General features: G+C 39.5%; 1 protein-coding gene across 2 annotated transcripts in view; it reads right to left on the bottom strand.

Moving 5' to 3' along the window:
• Positions 1–16,094, bottom strand: part of LOC127811673 (COP9 signalosome complex subunit 6a-like) — a 35,009-nt gene that overhangs the window by 14,943 nt on the left and 3,972 nt on the right. For both annotated transcript variants that reach the window (XR_008025772.1, XM_052351756.1), the window contains exons 4-7: positions 14,817–14,878; positions 14,660–14,738; positions 14,437–14,529; positions 13,893–13,993 (exon numbers count right to left, since the gene is read on the bottom strand). Coding sequence is in view for 1 of the 2 variants with exons in the window: in XM_052351756.1 (XP_052207716.1) it covers positions 13,893–13,993; positions 14,437–14,529; positions 14,660–14,738; positions 14,817–14,878 (335 nt within the window). In the remaining variant the exon portion in view is untranslated. The remainder of the gene's footprint in view (positions 1–13,892; positions 13,994–14,436; positions 14,530–14,659; positions 14,739–14,816; positions 14,879–16,094) is intronic.

The raw sequence follows: 16,094 nt of genomic DNA on the forward strand, positions 1-16,094 counted from the left end.
GAAGTTGAATCACAAACATGGTCGTTGGGTTGAATATCTACGAGCCTATTCTTTTGTGGTTAAACATTGATCTAGAAAATAGAATAAAGCCGCCGATGCCCTCAGTCAACATCACAATTTGTTAACCACATTCCAGTTTGAAGTCAGGTTTTGATAGGCTCAAGGAGGAATACAAGACTTGTAATACCCTGAGAGCCCAGAGAAGTTAGTATATATCGAGGATAGTGTAAGAAAGGAAACAACACCAGCTGGATAACCTTTTGAGCTGAATGTTGGCAAAAAACTCCCAAGTTAAGCGTGCTTGATCTGGGATAATCCAGGAATGGGTGACCCCCTGGGAAGTTCGTGTAGGCCCATCAGGATAAAGTTGTTCCGGTTCTTCCTATCGCTCGATGTGGGATGTTACAGGTGGTATCAGAGCCGACCCCCGAGCCTCTGAGCGCGGTGGTGGGGCAAACCTCAGCGAGGAGGCTGAGTCCCAAGGGGGGTGTGTGTAGGCCCCTATGGGGGGTGCGTGTAGGCACCTTAGGCGAATCCCACATCGGCCATGCAAGGGGGGAGATCTGGGACCAGTTGTAAGATCGCATGACGAGGACGTTATGTGCTTAAGGGGGGGAGAATGTAATACCCCGAGAGCCCAGAGAAGTTAGTATATATCGAGGATAATGTAAGAAATGAAACAACACCAGCTGGATACCTTTTGGGCTGAATGTTGGCAAAGAACTCCCAAGTTAAGCGTGCTTGACCTGGGGTAATCCAGGGATGGGTGACCCCCCTGGGAAGTTCGTGTAGGCCCATCAGGATAAAGTTGTTCCGGTTCTTCCTATCGCTCGACGTGGGATGTTACAAGACTTGTCCTGATTTTGGAGACATTTATAGGACCTTACAAGATAAGCAACCCAACTCCTTAACAAGATGGCTACTTATTTCGTGTTGCTAGGTTGTGCATTCCACGCACATTATTGAAACAGTATCCGAAAGTTTAAAAGAAAACTTAGGGCATAGAGAAATAGAGAAAAGAAACCAACTCTCAATATTCACCAGTGAATCAAGAATACAAAAAAACTTAAGTGAACAACAAACTAAGCTGAATTTATATCCAGCAAGAAGCCTAGCTAACGCGCCTAATCATAACACTAATACAAAGCACAGAAACAGTTATAACAAACATAACAAATAAGCTTTACAATAAGCAACAGCAAAACAACAAATACATCCTCTAACATTCCCCCTCAATTGAAACTACTCCTTGACTGCTGATTTAAGAGAAGGTCCTGGAAGTCCTGGTTTCGAGATAGGTGATATCCTTAGATGCAACTTTTCTCGTAAAAGCTAAAAACGGCTTCTTGCTAAGCCTTTAGTAAAAACATCCGCAACCTGATAGTTAATAGGAACATAGCGAATTTCAACCTCCCCATTCTCAACTTTCTCCCACACAAAATGAAGATCAACCTCCAAATGCTTAGTGCGAGCATGAAAGACTGGATTCTTAGCAATGCTTTTGGCTGCAAGATTATCACTCCAAAGAACAAGAACATGAGCCCAGGGATAGCCAAGCTCAGAAAATAAGGATTTTAACCACATAATCTCAATTACACCCAGAGCAATTGCTCTGTATTCAACCTCTCCCACTGACCTGGACGGGAACTCCATATAATCAAATTACTGCCAAGAAACACACAAAGCCCACTGATAGATCTGCAAGTGACCCCACAGCCGGCGTGATCGGCATCTGTGTATACTGTGAGAGATAGATCAGTCGAGGAAGAAGAGAAGAATAATCCCAAACCAAGAGAACATTTAAGATATCGAAGCAAACACTTGCAAGCAACCCAATGTTGCTGCTTAGGAGCTGAGAGGAACTGACTGAGCCTATTAACAATGAAAGTAATATCTGGTCTAGTATAGGTAAGATATTGCAAGGATCCAATGATAGTGCGATAAAGAGAAGGATTAGAGAAAGATCCACCCTCATCAGTTAAAGATTCTGCTGTGTTAACCGAAGTCTCACAAGGCTTACAATCCAATATGGCTACTTTCTTTAAGAGATCAATTGTATATTTAGTTTGAGTGAGGTAAAGACCATCTGAGTTACGGTGAGCCTCAAAACCAATAAAATAGCTGAAGAGTCTAGGGTTTTGAGAGCAAAATGAGTATTCAAATCCTGAATACAAGCTTTAAGGGCTGTGGGATCTGAACCAGTTATCAGTATGTCATCAACATAGATCAAAACAAACAGCACAAACTTAGCAGTCCTCTTAATAAACAAGGAGGCATCTGAAACTGCCCTATTGAAACCCCAAGACTGTAAAGCAAATCTCAGCTTGGTATACCAGGTCCGAGGTGCCTGTTTTAATCCATAAAGGGATTTCTTTAACTTGCAAACATGAGTAGGAAACTGAGAATTCACAAAGCCTTCTAATTGAGACATAAAAACATCCTTACTCAAATCACTATTTAAGAAAACATTGTTGACATCAACTTGTTGAATGTCCCAGCCAAAGGCAATAGCCAAAGAAAACAACACACTAATTGTTGGAGCTTTAAACAGGGCGAAAAGTCTCAAAAAAATCAATACCGGGATTTTGATGAAACCCCTTGGCAACCAAACGTGCTTTGTAACAAAGCACTATACCATCTACCTTGAACTTTATCCGAAAAACCCACTTGCAGCCAATAACATTCATGTCTTTAGAGTAAGGAACTAAATCCTAAATGTTGTTACGTTGTAAAGCAGAATACTCTTCTTTCATAGCCTTGACCCATTGTAAATCTAAGGCGGCCTCACGAACAATGGTAGGTTCCAAAGAGCTCACTAAGGCATGAGGAGCGGATATGGGAAGAAGTTTAGCCTTGGACCTGGTGAGCATAGGATGAACAGGAGGTTTAGGAACACAAGAAGGATGGATAAAAGATTGAGGAACATGAGAGGCTAGTAAAGATAACAAAGGAGGTGACTTCTCCAAAGAAGGAGAGGATAAAGATGATGAGGATACAGGAGAAGAAGATTGAATGTTAGATAGTAAAGGTTGAGAAGAAGAATCAACAGAAGGTAAAGAATAAGGTAAGGAAGTAGAACCCGGAGGTTATGCTACTGCAGAGGAAGGAAAAGTAGGAAATGACTGAAAGAACAAAGTAGAAGGATGATCAGGGGCAGTAGAAGTAACACCAGATAAAGAAGACTCAAACTAAAACAAACTAGGATAAGGAAACTCATTAGGATTAAACAGAACATGTCGAGAAACATATACACGACTAGAAGAGTCCAAACACTTATAACCAGCATGCCCATAACTATACCCAATAAAGATACATTTGGTTGAATGAAAACTGAACTTATGCTTGTTATAAGGACGAAGATAGGGACAGCACGGACAACCAAAAAGCTAAAGGTGCAAATAAGAGGGTGATTTAAGAGATAGCATCTCAACCGGTGTGCAAAACTGGAGAGGAGCAGAAGGAAGCAAGTTTATAAGATAAACTGCAATTTGGAAAGCCTCAACCCAAAATTTAAGAGGCATAGCAGCATGACTTAACAACGTGAGCCCCATTTCAACTATGTGACGGTGTTTTCTTTCAGCTACACCATTCTATTGAGACGTATAAGGGCAGGAAAAACGAGGTTGAATACCATGCAATTGTAAATAAGGTAGGAAGACTTTAAACTCCCCTCCATTATCTGTTTGTAAAGCTTTAACCTTAGCATTATACTAAAGTTAAGCGAGTTTGTGAAAGGTGGTAAAGACAGACAAAGCATCAAATTTTAACTTTAGAGGGTATAGCCAGGTATAGCGAGTGTAGGCATCAACAAATATAATATAGTAACGATATCCTTCTGTTGATAAAGTAGGAGAAGGTCCCCATAGATCATAATAGACCAGTTCAAGTGGTCTAACTGCTATGATTTCACAATAAGAAAAGGGAAGTTGATGTAGCTTACCAATTTTGCAAGAGTCACAAAAAGAAAGAGAAGACAAAGAAAATGGAACTTGAATTTTATTCAACACTAATCGCAGTACATTGAGTGAGAGATGCCCAAGTTTTGCATGCCACTGTTTGCACGCATTATTAGTTTGGGTAATATTCACATTTACAGTAGAAGTCAGTCATGTAGAAGGAGCTGACTGTTTACAACTTTGAAAAGAAAAACTACCACATGATGAAGGAGATGTACTGCGTACAAAAGACTTAGGACGAAAGAAATGAGCTAAAAGCCTGGAATCAACAGAAGTAAAAGCTAAATTCAGTTGATATAGCTCATCCTTAAGCTGCCCTCTGAGTAGCACTTGTCCGGTATTCTTGTCCTTAATAACACAAGAATGAGAATCAAATTCAGCAACAAGATCATGATCCTTAGTTAATTGAGAGACACTAAGTAGATTTTTCCACATGTTAGGTACATGTAAAACATTAGGTAAGGTAATGTAAGACATAGGCTAAGAATGAGAATACAACTGTCCAAGGCCAACATTTGAGATTGATAATTTCTTACCATTTCTAGCAAACACTTTATCTCCACCACTATAAGGAGTATGCAACGAGAGATTTTGAAGATTAGTGGTGATATGATTTGTTGCTCCAAAATCAACAAACCATGATTGATCTGAAATAGATGACTAACAGTCTAAATGTTGTTGAGGAAACTGAGTATAATGAGCACTCTGGATTGAACTAACATCATTCATGTAAACCTCATTAGAGTCACTTAGGGAGGCTAGATAAGCTCTGGAATCTAACAGCTGATTCACAGGTGAATTACCAAAATTGTTCTGACTTGGAAAAGTTCCAGATGACCTCTGAAAATTCTTATCAAAACGATAATAACATTGATCAACTACATGTCCTGGTTTGCCACAAAATTGGCAATAAAAGCGTCTACCAGACTGATAGCCTCGGCTACATCCTCCTCGTGTACCAAAACCACCTCCTCTTTGATTGTGACCTCCTCTCATATGTTGAAAATTATTAACTCCTTTCTTACTATAATCAGTCAAATTAACTTGCATAGACAGTGTGACTAAGTCAAAATTAACCGTCAACTATGGCAAGTTTTTAGAGGCTAACCTCTGTTCATGCATTAACAGCAAGTACTGGACCTTATCCAGATCTACATCATTCATCTGGTACATCACCAAGCTAACTACAGTTTCGTAGTCATAATCTAAACCATTAAGAATTGCAAGAAGCAATTCTTTGTCATCCAAAGGTTCACCTATAGCAGCTAACGAATGTCCAATTGTCTTAATCTTAAGAATATGGTCGTTAATTGACAAGGCATCTTTCTTAATTAGTCGTAACTGTTGCCTAAGTTGAAACGACCTAGCAATAGTTTGCCTTGAATACAAATTCTCAAGTGTAGACCATACCTCAGCTGATGACTCGCAATGTATTACCTGCACTAGTACTTCTTTATCTATCGTTGAGAACAACCAGCCAAGAAAAAGCTGATCCGATCGCAACCACGTCGTATACTCTGAATTCAACATCGTTCCTCCAGCTTCCTTACCACTAGGATCAGCAACATACTTAGGCGGTGGTGAAACCTTATTCAAGAACGGAAACAAATTGAAGGCGCGAATTGTGGTTAAAACCTACGCCTTCCAGAAAATATAGTTTCCGGAATCCAATTTGATAGGAATGAATTGAAAAGCTTTCACAATTGCACCAAAATCAAATTGCGAAGAAAGAGAAAAGGTAGACAATGAACGAGGTGGTGAAGAGGAGGAAGCACTTTGAACAGGTGAAGGATTCATGACTTACGTCAGAGGCTCTGATACCATGAAGCAATATCCGAAAGTTTAAAAGAAAACTTAGGGCAAAGAGAAAGAGAGAAAAGAAAGCAACTCTCAATATTCACCAGTGAATCAAGAATACAAAAAACTTAAGTGAACAACAAACTAAGCTGAATTTATATCCAGCGAGAAGCCTAGCTAACGCGCCTAATCATAACGCTAATACAACAACAACAACAACATATCCAGCCTTTATCCCACTATGTGGGGTCGGCTACATGAATTCTAGACTTCCATGTATTTCTGTCTTTTGTCATATCCTCATTTAAATCCATATATTTCATATCAAATTTTAATGTCTCTCCCAAAGTCTTCTTGGGTCTACCTCTACCTCTTTTTGTGACTAATTGTTCCATTTCATCAACTCTCCTCACAGGAGCGTCTCTTAGTCTCCTTCTCACATGACCAAACCATCTTAGTCTATTCTCTCTCATCTTCTCCTCGATTGGCACTACTCCTACCTTATTACGAATAACTTCATTTCTAATTTTATCCTTTCTTGTATGTCCACACATCCATCTTAACATCCTCATCTCCACTACACTCGTCTTTTGCTCATGTTGGTATTTGACTACCCAACATTCTGAGCCATACAGCAAGACTGGTCTTATAGCTGTCCTATAAAATTTTCCTTTCAATTTTAGTGGGATTTTACCATCACATAACACCCCCGATGCATTTCTCCATTTTAGCCAACCTGCCTTAATTCTATGTGCGACATCCTCGTGGATTTCTCCATCTTTTTGAATCACTGATCCCAAATATCGAAAATGGTCTTTTCTTTGTAAGATTTGGTCTTCTAATTTTATTATAACATCATCCACTCTTGCATTTTTACTAAATTTGCATTCCATATATTCTGTTTTCTTTCTACTTAATTTAAATCCCTTAGATTCTAAATTGTTTCTCCACAACTCAAGCTTAGTGTTCACTCCTTCTTTTGTTTCATCCACCAACACTATGTCGTCTGCAAATAGCATACACCATGGCACATCTGTCTGAATATCTTTAGTGAGTTCATCCATTACTAGGGCAAATAAATATGGACTTAGTGCAGAACCTTGATGCAGTCCTATTGTAGTTGTAAATGGTTCAGTATCCCCACCGCATGTTCTGACTCTTGTCTCTACACCATGATACATGTCCTTAAGGGCTTGTATATAGGCTATTTTGACTCCTTTCTTCTCTAAAACCCTCCATAATACTTCTCTAGGGACCCTATCATAGGCCTTTTCTAGATCTATAAACACCATATGTAGGTCCTTCTGATGATCTCGATACATTTCCATTAGACGCCTCAGTAAATATATAGCTTCCATTGTTGACCTACCAGGCATGAAACCAAACTGATTTTCTGACACCTTTGTTTCCTTTCTGAGCCTCTGCTCTATTACTCTCTCCCAGAGTTTCATGGTATGACTCATTAACTTAATTCCTCTATAATTTTCACAGTTTTGAACATCTCCTTTGTTCTTGTATATAGGAACCAAAGTACTCTTCCTCCACTCATCTGGCATCTTTTTTGATTTAAGGATGGCGTTAAATAGTTGCGTTAGCCAGGAGATGCCCTCTTCTCCCATGCATTTCCATGCTTCTATTGGTATATTATCTGGTCCCACTGCCTTATGATTTTTCATCTTTTTTAATGCTTGCCTTATTTCATTTGAACTTATGCGTCGATAGAATGTGTAGCTCACATTTCCTTCGGAGTTGCTAAGATGTCCCAACCTAACTCTTGTGTCACCACCATCATTGAATAATTTTGTGAAATACTTCTTCCATCTCTCCTTAATCGCTCCCTCATTTACTAAAACATTTTGATTGTCATCTTTTATGCATTTCACTTGATTTAAATCCCGTGTTTTTCTTTCTCTTGCTTTAGCTAATTTATATATATCCCTTTCTCCATCTTTTGTATCAAGTCGTTTATATAGATTCTTATATGCTTTTGACCTTGCTTCACTAACAGCTCTTTTTGCTGCTTTTTTTGCTTCTTTATAATTTTTTTGATTTTCTTCATTGTTGCATTGATATACCGCCTTATAGCAAATTTTCTTATTTTTAATTCTCAATTGTACCTCTTCATTCCACCACCAAGACTCCTTAAGGTTAGGGGCTCTACCATTTGTCTCTCCAAGGACTACCTTTGCCATGCTTCTCAGGGCATTAGCCATTTCTTTCCACATTTGGTTTGTCTGTCTTTCTTCATTCCATTCCCTTCTACCCCTTAATTTTTCTTTGAAGATTAGTTGTTTCTCCCCTTTTAAATTCCACCACCTGATTCTTGGATTTTGTTTTATGTGATTTTTTCTCTTCCAATTTCTTACTTGGACGTCAAAGCACAAAAATAACGCTAATACAAAGCACAAAAATAGTTATAACAAACATAACAACAAATTAGCTTTACAATAAGCAACAGCAAATACATCCTCTAACACAAATTAGTGAGGGATTTCTTAGTGTGGGAAACTCATGCAAGAGAACTTTATGGACATTTTGGATGTAACAAAGCAATTGAGGAAGTTGAACGCCAATTTTATTGGCCCAGTTTGAAAAGAGATGCGGCCAAGATCGGCAATCAGTCTCAAACATGTCAATTAGCCAAACATAGGAAGCATAGCACTGGTCTGTATACTCCTTTACCAGTTACTAATTGCCCGTGGTAGAATCTTAGCGTGGATTTTGTCCTCTCCCTCAAACCCCAAGAAGGCATGACTCAATCTTTGTAGTTTGGATTGCTTTTCCAACATGGCATATTTTATCCCATGTAGCAAGATTTCGGATGCCTTTAAGGTTCCTAAAATCTACTTCAATGAAATAGTAAAACTATATGGCCTTCCTAAGACCATAGTTTATAATTGAGATGTTAGATCCACTGCCTATCACGCCCAAATGGATGGTCAAACTGAGGTTGTCAATCGTAGTTTAAGAAATCTGTTAAGGTGCTTCCTACAACACCATGCAATTGGGACTTAATTTTGCCTACCGCACTGTTTGCCTATAATAGCTCAATCAAGAGGTCTACCAGCATGAGCCCCTTTGAAGTCATTCATGGCTACCACCCTAGGAAGCCTTTAAACCTACTGCCTATGTCCCCCGTGCCCAAGTGTCAGAGTTTGTTGAGTCATTTGCTCAAGACATTTGTGCCTTACATGTTATCATTTATAGGGCTCAAAGCAAGTAATGCTTCATACAAACTTTGAGTTATCAGGCATCAACATCTTGTTGAATTCCAAATTAGAGACCATGTGATGATCCATATTCGTCCACTGAGGTTTCCCCAAGAACTATCTGTAAGTTACATTCTCATAGTTCCAATCCTTTTAAAATTTTGCAAAGAGGTTAAAATTTTGCAAAGAGGTGGACCAAATGCTTACATGAACTCCCACCTAACAATGGTTTTAGCCCAACCTTTAATGTTGAGGACCTTGTTGCCTTTAAATGGTCATGTCACCCCACCAAATGATCCTTTTCTTGCTACCTCTACTATTCCTCCTTCGCCTACCCCACCTCCTTCTACAACTGATCCTACTATTGCATTTCCTTTACCCCATGGAAATTCTGCACAAGGGTAAAATTGATGCAATTTTAGATGAACATATTACTTTTGCTTAGGATGGCAAGATGCAACGGTTCCTAGTCTATTGGAAGGATCGTCCTATCATGACCCCGAGGATCCCCAATGATAGAGTTGGAAATATAATAGTATTTAGCTTACATGCATCACCATATTTTGTAATTTCCTTTCCTTTTTTCTGTTATAGATATTTGTTTTAGCTATAGGCAGTTATGGTCACTGTTGTAACTACACATGGGTGCATGTGCAATGCTGTGAGGCTATATAAGTCATAGCTAGAGAGGATGGAAAGGTATATTAATGATAAATGAATATTCTCATTTCTCTCTAAAATTCTCTCCCATTCTCCCCTTCGTTCCCTTCTGTAACTCTCTAATTTCTCCCCCATTTTTGTCCAAATTCCCTCTCCAATCAATATGTTCTCGGTTCTATTCAATCGGATTCTTCCGATTGCCAATCTAACCCTAGGCTAAACCCTAGGTACACAACAAGTCCTAATTCCAATGCTACCTAGACCACCCAAACCGAGCTACAACAAATTAACCCAGCTTTTTTTTAGCATCATGGAAGTCAGCAGGACTCAGGTGTCACACCTCAAGGTTTAACCTAGGGTTTGTAAGGGAATTTAGAAGAAATTGGGGGAGAGAATAGAAAGGGAGGGGGAAATACAGAAAGGGAGAGAGAATTTGGGAGGGAAGAAATTAGATATCATTCAACAACGGCTATTCTCTAACTACTCTAGCTATTTATAGCATGTCTAGTCTTTTAGTTATTAAAACAACTTAAAGGTACAAATAAGGAAAGCAACAAAGTACAACAACTAACTAATACATGTAATATACTGTGACTAATATACCCTTGGGGTCATGACAATCCCCCTTCCTTAAGATGTTTCTTGTTCCCAAGAAACTACTACAACCGTGCCGCTATTTCATCATCCAATTCCCACTTGCTCTTCTTCTTCGTTTTCTTCCTCTAAACCCTCCATGTTCAGTAACTGTCTTCTACATTGGTGGCTGGGACTAAATTTATCTCCACATTTATAGCACAATCTTAATTGCCTTCTCTGCTCCATGGTAAGTGATTTAACTACATTCGGGTTAGGATAAAACCTAGAATTGAAATTTCCTTGATTTCCTTCCCACTGTTAACTGAATGAAGCATGAATTTCCATTAAGATCATGTACTTTTTGAAAATCGCTTCCAATGCAAGCTCTTGTAGCCTTGCCTTCTCAGCAGCCTGCTTAACAGTAGCAAGTAGGGGTGTACACGGTTCGGTCTGGCCGGTTTTGGGCCAAGAAAATTCGCCAAACCGCACATGCGGTTTGCACCTATAAGCAAACCGATTGGTCTAACTTGGTGAGAAGAAACCGCACCGAACCGCACCGCAAATTGCGGTGCGGTGTGGTTCGGTTTCTGCGGTTTGCTGGAAATGCAACAACTCTCAGTTCACCATCACCAAACTTCCACACTCGCTCATCGACTAAGATTTACTCTAAATAATAAAAGCTTCGAACCCATCTTATTTTAGTCAGGATATTGCAGTACCTTGATCGAAATGGCGTCGTGAGTTGGTCTGGTGCGGTGGGCGGCTGGGGTCAGTTCATCGCAACCTTCATCGCTCTCGCTTCAGTCGGTGTTTGGGTGCGGTGGGTGGGTCAAGTCCTTGTGCGTGGCAACGGCCGCCGGCGGAAGGATGGGTCGATTCGTCACAAGCTTCGTCGCTCTCGCCTCGGTCGATGTCTGGGTGCAGCGGGTGAGTCAGGGCCAAGTGCGTGGTAGTGGCGGCCGGCGGTGGCATGGGTCTGTCGGTGAGAGACCTGGTGCGGCGAGGGGTGCGTCGCCGTCGCCAATGCTGACAGAGGAAGAGGGGGAGAGAGAAGGGATTTGGGGATTTAGGGTTACTGGTTAAACACCCCCCTCCCCTGCCGCGTTTCTCATTTTATAATTTATATTTTATATTATATATACATATATATATTTTAATATAATTAAAGGATAATCGGGCGGTTCGATTTCAAACCGAACCGCCAACCTTCAAACTGTGAAACCACGGTTTGGAGGTTTTCCAAACCGCACCGAACCGCCTCTTTTAAAAAACCGTGCGGTTCGGTGCAGTCCGGTTTGGTGTGGGCGATTTTTGCGGTTCACTGGTTTTTTTGAACACCCCTAGTAGCAAGCTGCATCATGTTTACAATTGGCCTTAATTCATCCTTAAGGCCACTTATGAAACTGAAAACAAACTATTGTTCTGTTAAAGCAGGCTGAGAATTCAACATTAAAGACCTTAATTCTTCAAACCAGATTTGGTACTCCGTCACAGATTCGTCTTATTTTAGTTTGTTAAACTCTTCAATCACATTGGTTATCGACTCCTCTCCAAACTGATCATATAGATCCTCCACAAAGTCAGTCCAATTAGCCTCAATTCTCCTCATCTTGATCTAACCTTGATACCACGAGTCAACCATATCATTAAGACAGGTTGTAGCAAGGTTAATCTTCTGTCCTTCGGCAATATTATAATACCAAAAAAACTTCTCACATTTGCGGATCCACCATCTCGATTTTGATCCTTCAAAAACCAGTATCTCCACCCTTGGCATGGGAGTATAATGAGAGGTTTGAGAAGAACCTCTTACCTGGATTGTTGGCTCCAGGCTCTGAAATTCCTCAACCCCTTGCAATCCTGAAACTAGAGGAAGAATTCCATCACCAGGCAGGATTGGATTGGAAGCAGATCTCGGTAGAAAATCCAGTCCTGAAACTCGAGGAAGAATTCCATCACCAGGCAAGATTGGATTAGAAGCAGATCTAGGTGGAAAATCTAGTCCTGAAACTCAAGGAAGAATTCCATCACCAGGCAGGATTGGAATGGAAGCGAATCTTAATGGAAAACCCACTAATAAATGAAATTTAGGAAATAATGTCGACAGCATGTTGAACATGTTTATTCTCCGGCAAAGATTATCAAGAGTTCCTCTGTTTTTCTCAAGTTCTTCTTTGTGTTTCTCAAGCTCTCTTTGTATAGTTTCTCATGTTGCAACGCTCTCTTCCCTATTGCAACTCACTGCCTCCTGAGTCTGCAACATTCCTAATTCCAGTGCCTCCATTCTCGCCTCAAGTTGTTTCATCCTTGTTCCTTTAGCCATTTCTTCAATTTGCTTGCTTCATAAACCGTCTCTGATCAATTCCAAGGATTGCCTATGAGCAACAATCACCAATGATCAGCAATCGCCTATGCAACTGCTTCCAGAATCACCTAAATTCCTTTTTTCTAAAATCACCTGCCTGAATCGCCTAAGTCCAATGCACTAAGGGTCAACTATTATGAATTTGCCTCCTTAGAATCGCTCAATCACAGCTTCTAGAAAATCGCTTGGATTCTACTTCACTTATGATCAACCATAATCACAGCCAAGAACCATTGGCTCTGATACCAACTATCACGCCTCAAGGTTTAACTTAGGGTTTGTAAGGGAATTTGGAAGAAATTGGGGGGAGAGAGAATAGAAAGGGAGGGGGAAATCAAAAGAATGGAGGGAGATTTTAGAGAGAAAATAGAGGGAGAGAGAATTTGAGAGGGAAGAAATCAAATATCATTCAACAACTACTATTCTCTAACTACTCTAGCCTATTTATATGTTGTCTAGGCTTTCAATTATTAGAACTAAAAGGTATAAATAGGGAAAGCAGCAAAGTACAACAACTAACTAATACATGTAATATACTATGACTAATATACCCATGGGGTTGTCACATCAGGCCTCCCAGTAGCGAGATCTTCCTTCCCTTGTCGAGTTGGTATTGATTATGCTTCACGGCCTCCCAAGACCCAAGTCTATAATCACAAACGCTAGAAGATTGTCCAACCATTGTCCCTACGGTTGGGTGCATGAGCTATGCGGCCATCCTCAAACTCAAGGATGAGTTTTTCTCCCCTAGAGGAGAATGATACGGATATTGTAGTTTGATTTTGATTTTAAATTAGATTTCATCTTATGTTATCTTGTTCTGTTAGATATTTGATTTTATCCTAGTTAGTTAGCAATTTGATTTTTATTTACATTTATATTTGAAAGATCATTATTATCTTTTAGATAGATTAGTGTGATATTTTAGATAGGTTATCCTTATTTGCCTATAAATAGGCAACACAATATAACCTTATTTTTTCAGCCTTGGTGATTAAAATATTGTTAATTTCTCTTTTCTTCTTCTTCTTGGTTTCTTCTCTTCTCCCTACTTCTTCTTTCTATCTCTTTTCTTCTTCCCTATTTTCTGCAATTTTTTACTGTTGTTCCGCATCAGAGAGAGAGAGAGAGCATTTATTATGGCTGGTTGCTTTTGATCAAACATAAAATGGTGACTCTTCCAATCTTGGGCAAAATGGGGATTTTCCCTTGGTCAGCAAGCACAAGCACATTCACATTATTTTGTCGGGGGAATTATCATTATCCTTTGATAAATCAAAAACCTAAACAAAAATAATTTTTCATGGTCAACAGGTTGAAACCACTAACCATCAAGAAATCATCTTGAAATTTCTCTGATTCAATGGCCGGCAATCTTCTCAAGAGGCTAGACACTTGTCTAAGCAAAGAATTTTCACAAGGAATGTCACCTGCAATTGAAACAATTAGATTCTGGACCCAACACCACCTAATTCATTTTTGTTCACAGGTTTATGACAAAAATGCATGCATTCAAACAAAATGATTATATTAATCAGGGAGGCAGCTTTTCTACCATGGCATATATGATGGTGGACAGCATAGGAGACTCCTTGTACATTTCAATAGATGTTCAAAATGTTTCAATCATTAAACAGTGTCAAAATGCCTATAATCAGCAATTTCAAAAGTAGTAACTGCGAGTTTGGAGGGCATTTTTATTTTTTATTTTTAGTTTTATCTTTTGGGAATAGAAATTCAAATACCAGTTTAGAACTTGTGTTCTTCATGGTATTTGATTTGTTTTTACCTCACTTAGCCATTATAGATTAACAATTTTTCTTGCTCACAGGAGAATGTACTTCTAAAGAATAAAGTTTCTGATTACACATGCCTTTCTGCATAGCAAGAAGATAGTGGTGAAGCACTCTGATTCTGCTATTCAACATCTTGATGGCGCTGTGCATTCCTGTAAGGTGAGCAGCCACTGGAGAAGAAACATAAACTTGTCAATCATCCATACTTTCACATAAGAGGAAAAATCTTTTCTGAGAAGAAACATCAAAGACAGTTAACAGATCTTGGTATATAATTTGAAATAGATTTGCAGGTCTGACATTGAGTTGCAGCTGAACCTCCATCAGATGGTTTAAGGTGGGCAACATGGTCAACTGAGATCCGCTCTGCTTCTACTGTCTTTATAGCAACAAGAAAGTGATTTAATCACTCTATTTTGGAACACTTTGCAGTGTAGAACAAAGAAACAGTACAAACCTCAATAGTGTAGCTTGAACTGACAAAAATAAGTTGCGGAATTCCATCTATGACGTGCAGCTCTATAGTTGAATTGATTAGCCCGACAAGAGAACAAAGTGTTAGCACATCAATAAAGGTAGCAAACAGCAAATTATTAATTAATGATGCTACAGCACAGAACATAGCCATGTGAGACTTAATTTTGACAAATAAGATTCAAAAAATGGTGGTTCACTTAGAAAGTTGCCACTCATGTCTATAAAATATGATTTGACCAGTTAGAAAGATTGAAGAAATTAGAAAAAGAATTTTTGTACATGGTAACCCAGAAAAATTATCATCACATAACATTCAAATGAGAATTACTACATCCAGCATCAATCAGATAAGGAGTGTAGTGTCATGACCCAAGGATATAGAAGTAATTGTTTCATACATGTATTTTTCTCCTTTGTTGTACTTTAGGCTGCTGTAGTGTTGGACCTTCAGTTTACAGCTTATAACTAGGCTAAGGTAGTTAGAAAATATATGTTTTTGATGAATCTCAAATGCTCTCTCCCTCTATTTTGTCTGAGCTCTCCCCCTCTCTTCTGAATTCTCCCTCCCTTTCTATTCTCTCTCCCGATTTCCTCCATAATTCCATTCTAAACCCTAGGTAAACCCTAGGAGCGTGACATTGGGTATCAAAGCCTATCAATCATTGGCCGTGATTCTAGCGAATTGTATAGGATGCATCAGAATCGATCAACATAGGAGGTAGTTCCAAAAGCGATCTAGACCAACAACCCTCCACTGCGGAATTGAGGTTGAGGCGAGAAGGAAGGCGCAGTCAGAAGCAGATCTTGAACGATTGCTGAACATCAGCAAATGCGATTCTGACCAGGCAATACTCATAGGCTGTTTCTCGGAATTCTGGCAAGCTAACTGATACAGAAACGATCGATTCAGGAGGCTGATTCTTATCTTAGGTGATTTTCTGGATGAAACAAGCAGTGAAGATGGATTGGATGAAACAAGCGGAAACTAGGATGGATGGACAATCTGGAAAAAGGCTTACGCAGATTCAAGTGGAGGCGAGTTGCTATCGGGGCAGAATGTGCAGCAACAAGAAAAGCAATCAAGGAAGAATGTGATCACATCGTTAACTTCACCCACAAGCTGGATGACCTACTAATTTTGATGTCAAAGAAATTCTAGATCAGCCTACCAGTGGAACCTCATTCAAAATCCACTGCTGAACCGATTCTAGCAGAGCTGGAATCCTACCTGTTAACTCAGGTTTGCAGCAAGAATCAG

Source organism: Diospyros lotus, chromosome 10, assembly GCF_014633365.1.
Source record: "Diospyros lotus cultivar Yz01 chromosome 10, ASM1463336v1, whole genome shotgun sequence".
NCBI lineage: Eukaryota > Viridiplantae > Streptophyta > Magnoliopsida > Ericales > Ebenaceae > Diospyros > Diospyros lotus.